Consider the following 9,248-nt stretch of genomic DNA (forward strand, 5'->3'; position numbering starts at 1 on the left):
CCTTCCTAAGACTGCTGAATCACGCAGTTTTTCATAGGACAGGCCGAGAATTGTTGCGACGCTCGCCTTAATAAGGACGCAGTGCGCAAGTACTCAGTCGAGTATATTGCGCAACATTATGATTTTGAATTGGAAACGGTTCAGGCGACTCGAAGTGTTTACATTTGGATCCCTCCGAATTCTGTCCAAAGATATTTAAAGGTCACCCCCGATACTGAACTGAAAACGAGAGTTTGGTGTACTTTCTACATTTTCAAAAGTTTAGGGAATTAGAAGAATTTTTGTGCTTTAAAAATTTAAGATACGAGAGTGTAAAAATACAAATTCAATTTTTACCAAAAAATAAAAACTTGAAAACATTCAGAATTAAAATTTAGAGAAAGCGTGTTCAAGTTCTCCACCAATTTTGTAAAAGTGAAATATTTTTTAGAGTTCTGAGCAGATTTAGTATACATCAGGGTAACGGTTTTAATCAAAGAAAAAAACTCTTGAATTTTAAACTTTGTTAAAATTTGCAATGATCTAGATTTAAGAATCAATCAATAAATTTAAAAATGTTCAAAATTATACCATTTTAAGATTTTATATTCTAATTCCAGCTGAGAATTAGTTAAAAATTAAACATTTTCTGTTTAAATCCGGAATTTTAATACTTTTCAAAACTTTTTCGATTTCAACTAAGAATTTTTTTTTATTCCCTGTTCCAATTCATAAGTTTAAATTTTTTCGGAAACATCTCTTTTCAACTTAGAATTAGAATTAATTCTATTAAAAAATTCCCTATTCCAGCTTGGAATTTTTTTAATTATTAACATTCCCTGTTCCAAGAAAAATTGTAGTTATTTGGATAAATGTCAGTTTCCACTCAGATTGGTTAAAATTTGAAAATTTCCTGGCTCAACTCAGAATTAGAATTCTTTGGAAAAATTTCCTCCTCCAATTCAGAATTTTGTTAATTTTGAAATTTTCCAGTACTAGCTCGGAATTTGTTAAAATTTGAAAATTCCCGGTTCCAAGCCAGAATTATTTATATTCTGTATAAATTTCAGTTCCAACTATAAATTTGTAAAAGATTGAAAATTCACTGCTGAACTTGAAAGTTAAATTATTTTTAATTTCAATAGTTTTAAAATTCTTAAAATGATTCAAAATTTTTGTTTAAAGATTTTGAAAAATCTACATGTTGTTTCAAATATTTTCGAATTCAAAAATATTATTAAAAGTTTTTCATAAATCCTAAATATCTTATAAAATTATATTGAATTTCAAATGATTTTTTAAAATAAAAAATCATTTTCAATTTTTCTAGCAAAACAAAATTAAATGTTGCTAAATAGAACAATAAAACTGTAAAGTTCAAGTTTTGTTTCGTTTTGAATATTTAATTTATAATTACTGATTTTAAATTAACTTTAAGATTGTTGATCAACTAAAAATGTTTGTTAACAAAAATCTTCAATTTTAAACGCTTTTAATTTTTAATTGTTCAAGTCTTTAAAACTGCATTTTCAATTTTTGTCATTCAAATAATGTACGTTTAAAAATCTAAAAAGAAACATTTTGAAAGTGAAAGATTTTTACGTAACGCATTCTAAACTGAATGACATTATAATTGAAAAGATCACATTTTTTTATAAATTTTAGAATTTAAAAAATGTTGTTTAAAATTGTTTAAAAAATCGTATTTTTTCAGGACCAATGGAACAGCCTAGGCAGCGGATTGCGATAAAAAATTACCTTTAGTTTAAATAAAAAATTAAAACTTACCACAGAGGTATTGAGATTCTAAATTAGGATAAAAAAACGGACTGGCCGTTTAAATAAAAAAAAAATTCCCGGCCATTTCCGAGTTGACAAACATTTTTGTCGGTTAATCAAATTTTAACAAATCGAACTGTAAAGCTAAAAATATTTCTATTTAAGTAATAAAAACTGAGCTGCAAATTAAAGCACTCGAAGTGGAACTCTTGAATTTTAAACGTTTAAAATTTAATTTATTAAAAGAATTAATTTAAAAAAATTAATTATATCATTCTAAGTAATTTAAAACGTGAAAAATCGAACGATTACATTTTTTAAATAAACATAACACTTAAATGAGATGTTAAATTATTTTCATTTTAAATAGTTTAAAAAGCCTTAAAATGCTTCGAAATTTTATTTCCAAATCTTGAAAAATCTACAGGTTTGTTACATTTTTTCAAATTTGAAATGGTTAAAAAATTTTGTTTATAACTTCTAAACACCTTTTTAAATTATTGGAATTTTTTCTTCAATTTTATCTAGAACATTTTTTAAACAATCTTTTTAAGTCTTCTTAAAGATTCTCTTAAAATTAATTTTTCAGAATAATAAATCACTTCCAATTTTCCAATGTTAAAAATTTAGATTTTTGTTTAGCTTTGAATATTTAATTTATAATTACTGATTTTTAATATACAGTCAGATATTTATAAATATAAATTTTTCTTTTCCTTATTGGAAAAATGTCAAATTAAATGGTTTAAAAATGGAATATTTCACACTAATATATTATTTTTAAGTTATTTTAAAATTGAAAATAGTTTATAAAATTTCTATCGGGCGTTCAAATTTGTTTCCCATCAAAAAAGTTTAATTTTTAACGTTAAAATCTGAACATTCTAAAATTGTGAACCGATTACGAGTCTTGTAAAATCAATTATTATTAACTTTTTAAATCTTAAAAGTTTAATTTGAAACATCATTAATTAAATTATATTCATAGAAGAACGACTAAAATATTTTTTTATTCAAAATTTTCGATTTTAAACGCTTTTGATAACAATTTAACTAATTATTTAAATAACTGTTGAAATCAAAGTTGGACACAGTTTTTTTCTAGAAATTTGTAAAATTCCCAGCAAAAAAAGTAATTCACTGCCCTTTCCCCGTTTCAGCGGTCATTCTGAAAAAAGTTTTGATCTAAAAGAATAAACTCATTTCGAGCAAATCGTCCAAGAATTTAGATTTTTTCTCATTTAAACGACAGAAGAATTTTGAAATGCTATTATATATTTAATGTTATTATTTATTATTATTAATTTTTTTGACGTGGAATGTGGCATGTGAAAACTTTTAATTTAAACTCTCCGATTAATGCTTTGTTTTATATTTCATACGCATATTTATTAAATATTGGCATTACATTGTAATATTATAAATAAAAATCGAGATAAAAATACTTTTCTGTTTAAATGCAATTTTTGTTTTAAATAATAAAGATACGTTATCAGGGTGTCTACTTAAATCCTGGAAAAAATGCCCTGACAATTTCAAGTTTTTTCCAAGTACTTCAAGTTTTTTTGGCTATGCTTTTTCATAGAAAAGAGTCCATCAAATATTTCTCATTTTTTTTTAACAATCGACTTAAAATATGTATACAGTTTCGCGAATTTATTATAAATAATGTTTTTTTATTTCTATGGATTAAATTTATATTGGTTAATATAGAAAGCTTTGACAAAATATATTACAAGATAATCTGAAACATATTAGCGCCATCAATGAATGAAATAATTAAATAATAATTGAAAGAAATTTTTATTTTACCTTCTTATGTTTAAAATTCAGTACATATTTCAGTAAAATTAATGTAAGTACTGCATTAAATTCAATTTAAACAGCTTTAAATACATAAATTTACAAGTAAAAATATTGCACTTTCAACAAAAGAGATGAATTTTTAAACGAATAGTTGAATTTTCTATAAAAAATTATTTAAAAAAAAATGTGAATTTTCAAACAAAAAGTTGAATCTTTATCTAAAAACGACAATTTTTCAACCAAATTATTGAATTTTGATCTTAAAAGAACAATTTTCAGCCAAAAATGTAATTGTTGAGTTTTCGGTTGGAAAAATTAATTTTCTTTGAAACTGATGAATTGTCAACAAAATGAAATGAATGATCATTCGTTTACTGAAATAGTTGGATTTTCAACAAATAAAAATAATTTTCAACCAAGAAGATTAATTTCTGTAAAACGAGATTAATTTTCAACAAAAACAGGAATTTTGAACTAAAAAGATAGATTTTTAACTAAAGAGATAAATTCGAACAAAAAATATATACATTTTTAGCGAAAAAATATTTTTCTTCTTAAAAAAAAAGTTATTTTTTCAAACAAATTGATAGATTTTTAACAACAATTATCAATCTTTTATTGACGTACATAGTTGAATTTTCAATAACAAAAAAATCAATTTTCAAACAAGAAAATTAATTTCTATGAAAAAAGACCAAATTTTAACAAAAACATGAATGAAAAGATAGGTATTCAACCAAAAATAGAAGTTAAATTTTCGGTTAAAAAAATTTAAGTTTAACCAAAGAAATGAATTTTGAACTGAAATTATGGAATATTTAATTGGAATAAGTTACATTAAATAAAATAATTTTTCTTTAAAGTTACATTTTCAAACAAAGTGATAGATTTTTAACCAAAATGATGAATCTGTAGCTGAAATAGTCGAATTTTAAACCAAAAATATTAATTTTCAACTGCAATGATGTATCTATAATTTAAACAAAAAAGTAAACTTTTACAAATGAGTCGAATTTTCAATTTAAAAAAATAGCAGGCTTGATAGAGAAAAAATTTCAAACTGTTGAACTTACAAAGAAATAAATAAATTTTTAACAAAAAATAGAACACATACTTAAATTTTTGTTTAAAAAATAAAAAACGAAATTTCAAGAAAACAATCAAATAGACTCTTTCAAAGACAGAAGGATCATTTTTTCAAATGTAGAAAATTAACAAAATGCTGCCAATTTTCTGAACATCAAAAATTTCGGGTTTCATAAAAAAAATACGCAAAACACGAAAAAAGTTAGTATGTGAAAGTTTTTCCTCTTTGAAAATATACAAAAAGTTCTTTTATCACTTTTTTATATTTTGCAAAAAAAAATGTTTACTCACAGAAATTTTAATAAAATAAACACTTTTTATTTCCAGAAAAATTCCCGCTATTTTATTGATTTTTTACTTTTTCTGCTATCCCGCGGATTTCGAAGACTCATTAGAATTCAAAAATAAAAACTAAATATGATAGTAGAATGAGATTTTTAACATTCAAATAATAGCATTTTAATCTTGTAATACTTTTAACATAGAGTCTTTTGTAAACGAATAAAAACAGTGTTTCAGATAAAATTGTCAAATTGATTAATTATAATTTTAAAACATCAAAACGGCAAAAGACTTACATTTTTAGTTTAAAAAATTATAACTTTCAACATAATAGTTAACTTTTTAACCTAAAAATTCAAACAAAAGTTTATTTAAATTGTTGAGTCTTCAAGCCAATAGACGAATTTTCTATACAAAAATTAAATTTTCAAACAACAAATATGACTTCAGCAAAATATTTATTTTACCCGAAACTGATGCATTTTTACCCAACAAAAATGAAATTTCATACCAAGAAAATTATTTTTTTTACCAAAACAGGTGAATTTTAAACTAAGAAAGATGAATCTTAAAAAATGGATAAGTTTAATCTTTAGTTAAAGAATTAATGTTAAACCATAAAAAAAGAATTTTCCACTAAACTAAATTTTCAAAGAAACATAAGCCATCAATGATGAAAATAATTTTTTAACAATATAGTTTAACTTTTATCCAACTAGTTGAATTTTCAATTACAAAATATAAATTTTTAACCAAATAGTTCAACTTTTAACTAAACAGATGAATTTTTAAATCAAAAAGATAAATTAAATAAAAAATTCATTTGACTTTTCACAATAAAAATATTAATTTTAAATAAGAAATAAGTTTCTACGAAAACAATTAAGTCTTCAATACAAAAAGAATGACTTTTTAACAAAATTATTGAATTCTCGACAAAATATGTAGTTGCACATTTGTATCCAAAAAAAAGATTAGCTTTCTCTTAAAAAAATATTTGAATAAAAAATAGTTGATTTTTTAAGATAAAAATATGAATTTTGTAATAACAAAAAAAAGTTTATCGAAAAACATTGAGTTTTCAATCCAATAAGACAAATTTTCCGAAAAAATGCTTTTCATCCACAAAACATTTCAGTTGACTTATCTGAAATAAAATATGAATTTTCAAAAAAAATGTTAATGTTCTACGAAAAGAATTATATTTAAAAAAAGTTTAATTTGCAACAAAAAAAGATGTCTTTTCAAGAAAATTGTTAAATTTTCAACCAAATAATAACATTTATAACTAAAAAGATAATATTCAGGAGAAAGTTTTTGCAAATTTGCAAAAATTACGCACATGAGTAAAGCCCCCCACCCCCTAGCTACTACGTAATTTAGGTACGGTCCCTTACGCATTTTTTGATTCTTCAAACAAAATTAAAATTAAAAAAAAAATAAATTCTGTGGACTTCGAAAGAGTGCGAAATCCCTTAATAGAATAAAAAACAAAATATTTTAATTGGTAGAAGAACTAAAGCATTTAAACCAAACTTGCAATTTTGTTTTAAAAAAAATATTGACAATATAAAAAGTTGTCTAAAGCGAAATGGACCGCACACACCAAATTCGATGATTTTGTAACAATTTGATGAAAAAAGAAAAAGATAAAAATAACATTCTTTAAACTGAAAAACGTATCCGACTTCCTAAAGCGAAAAAACGTGAGCCGTGAACGTTTCCCAATTGTAGTTTATCCCGTTGAGGCTAGAGGGCCACCCATTAAAAAAGAACATTTTAATCAACTTGATTCTAAAAAAAAAGATACTCATAATCTAAAAAATAATACTAATTTTCTTATTCCATATATTAAACAGCACCAATTCTTCTATTCCCCCGGAAACGCAAAAGCGATTTCAAAAAGTGAGGTTAGGTTGAAGGTCGGAAGAGTTCTGACGAGGAATCCGACAACAGAAAAGTAATTCTACACTCAATAAACGCTTACCCTTCATTTGAAACTCCGAGGCCAGTTCGATCCAAGCGTGTTGCTTCAGACTCGCATTACGGTAATCAGCATGTTTGTGATTCCAGAGAACGGGTCGTTCATACATCAACCGTATCAATTTATCCTTATTGATCGACATTTAAAAAAAAAACGTTTAGGAAATGCGTTACATGAAAGTAATATTGAAATTATTTTCCAGTTAAATTTATCAGATAAAGTGCCGTTTCGTGAAATTTGTAAAAGGCAGGCAGACAGTCAGGGAAAATAAATACGTTAGGTTGTGCTTCTGGCTCGGCGTCAGCAGACCAGTCCGTTCGCCGTGGCGTCGACCGTATGCGACCCGACGCGATCCGAACGTAGACGGATGGACCCGACGTATCACGGCGACGTTCGACCGGCACCGAGAGGACCCGATCCGCAACGAGCGCTCACGTATTTCGTCGCCAGCAAAATGTACGGGAGAGGAAACGGATCCACACACGTGTAGACTGCACGGTTCGTCTGACTTCAACCTAAAATTGGTTCAACTCCGTCTTTCTTTACGGAAAGTAAACACCGGCCTCGTTCTCGCAACAATATTGACAGTATTTGACACTACCACCACTTCTTCACTTTTCCTTGAAATTTTTTTTTGTCGAAATGGCTAATTAGGGGTTGGATTAGGGTGTAAGATTTTTCAATCACATTTTTTAAACAAACATTTGTCTTCTAATCGAAAAAATATTAAATTTCCTTACAGGAAAAAATTAATGTTCCAGCCAAAGGGACTAATTTTCGACAAAAAGTTACTTTTCATTCAAATTTGGTCTTTGTACCAGAATAGTTAAATTTTTAACAAAACACAAAGATTTTCAACCAAATGGTTGAATTTTCGTGCCAAAAATATTAATTTTCAACAAAAACGTTAATTTGAAACAAAATAGTTGATTTTTCAAATAATAAAAAAAACGATTTTTCGAAAGAGGTAAATTGCCGACTAATTTCCAAGAAAACCGTTTAATTTCCAACAAAAAACTAAATTTTCAATTAAATATTAAAATTATCTAACATTTTCAAACCAAAAATAGAAATTTTTCGCAAGAGAGTTGAGTTTTGAATATAAAAGTTGATTTTTGCCCGGACTTTTTACCAAAATATTTAAATTTTTAACAAAATACACGAATTTTGAACCAAATAGTTGAATTTTCATAAAAAAATTAACTTTCAACCAAATGGTTTAATTTTCATACCAAAAATATTAATTTTCAACAAAAAAGGAAATATTCAACCAAATAGTTAAATTTTCTAACACTTTGAAACCAAAAATACGAATTTTCTGCAAAAAAAGGTCAATTTTTGACAAAAAAAGTTAATTTCGGCCAATTTTTAACTTTATACCAAAAATACTAATTTTCATTTAAACAAGTTGACTTTCAACCACATGGTTGAATTTTCTGTCATTTCTGTAAATTTTCTAACAATTTCAAACCAAAAATAAGAATTTTCCGCAAGAGAGTTAAATTTTCAATATAAAAGTTAATTATTGACCAAATTTGGACTTTTTGCCAAAATATTAAAATTTTTAACAAAATACATGGATTTTCAAGCAAATGGTTGAATTTTCATACTAACAATATTAATTTTCATAAAAAAGATAACTTTGAACCAAATGGTTGAATTGTCTATCATTTTTAAACAGAAAACACTAATTTCCAAGAAAAACGTTAAATTTCCAACAAAAAGTAAATTTTTAACCAAATATTTAAGTTTTCTGACATTTTCAAACGAAAAATAAGAATTTTCCGCAAAAGAGTTACGTTTTTAACAAAAAAAAACTAATTTCTGCCAAAATTTGGACTTACTAGCAAAAAAATTAAATTTGTAACAAAATACATGAATTTTCAACCAAACGATTTAAATTCTACAAAAAAGTTAAATTTCCGACAAAAAAGTTAATTTTTGACCAAATTCGGACTTTCTACTAAATTACATCAATTTTTAACAAAATACATGAATTTAAAAAAAAAACTGATTGACTTTTAATATCGAACATATTCATTTTAACCAAACAAGTAAATTTTCAAAAAAGTAGTTGAATATTTTTTTGATCTTTAAACCAAAAATATTAATTTCCAAAAACCCGTTCAATTTCCAACAATAAAGAAACTTTCAACCAAATATATTTAAATTTTCTAACATTTTCAAACGAAAAATAAGAATTTTCCGCAAAAGAGTTACGTTTTTAACAAAAAAAAAACTAATTTCTGCCAAAATTTGGACTTACTAGCAAAAAAATTAAATTTGTAACAAAATACATGAATTTTCAACCAAACGATTTAAATTCTACAAA

The 9,248-nt window shown here is 25.0% G+C and overlaps 2 protein-coding genes across 2 annotated transcripts in view; both read right to left on the minus strand.

The window, feature by feature from the left end:
- Positions 1 to 7,191, minus strand: part of LOC117171487 — an 8,032-nt gene extending 841 nt beyond the window's left edge. The window contains exon 1 of the mRNA XM_033358844.1: positions 6,920 to 7,191. Coding sequence (XP_033214735.1) covers positions 6,920 to 7,058 — 139 coding nt within the window. The 5' untranslated portion in view covers positions 7,059 to 7,191. The remainder of the gene's footprint in view (positions 1 to 6,919) is intronic.
- The window catches only part of LOC117171486, a 173,399-nt gene that overhangs the window by 147,741 nt on the left and 16,410 nt on the right, over positions 1 to 9,248 (minus strand). The window lies entirely within an intron of this gene.

This window comes from Belonocnema kinseyi, chromosome 4, assembly GCF_010883055.1.
Source record: "Belonocnema kinseyi isolate 2016_QV_RU_SX_M_011 chromosome 4, B_treatae_v1, whole genome shotgun sequence".
NCBI lineage: Eukaryota > Metazoa > Arthropoda > Insecta > Hymenoptera > Cynipidae > Belonocnema > Belonocnema kinseyi.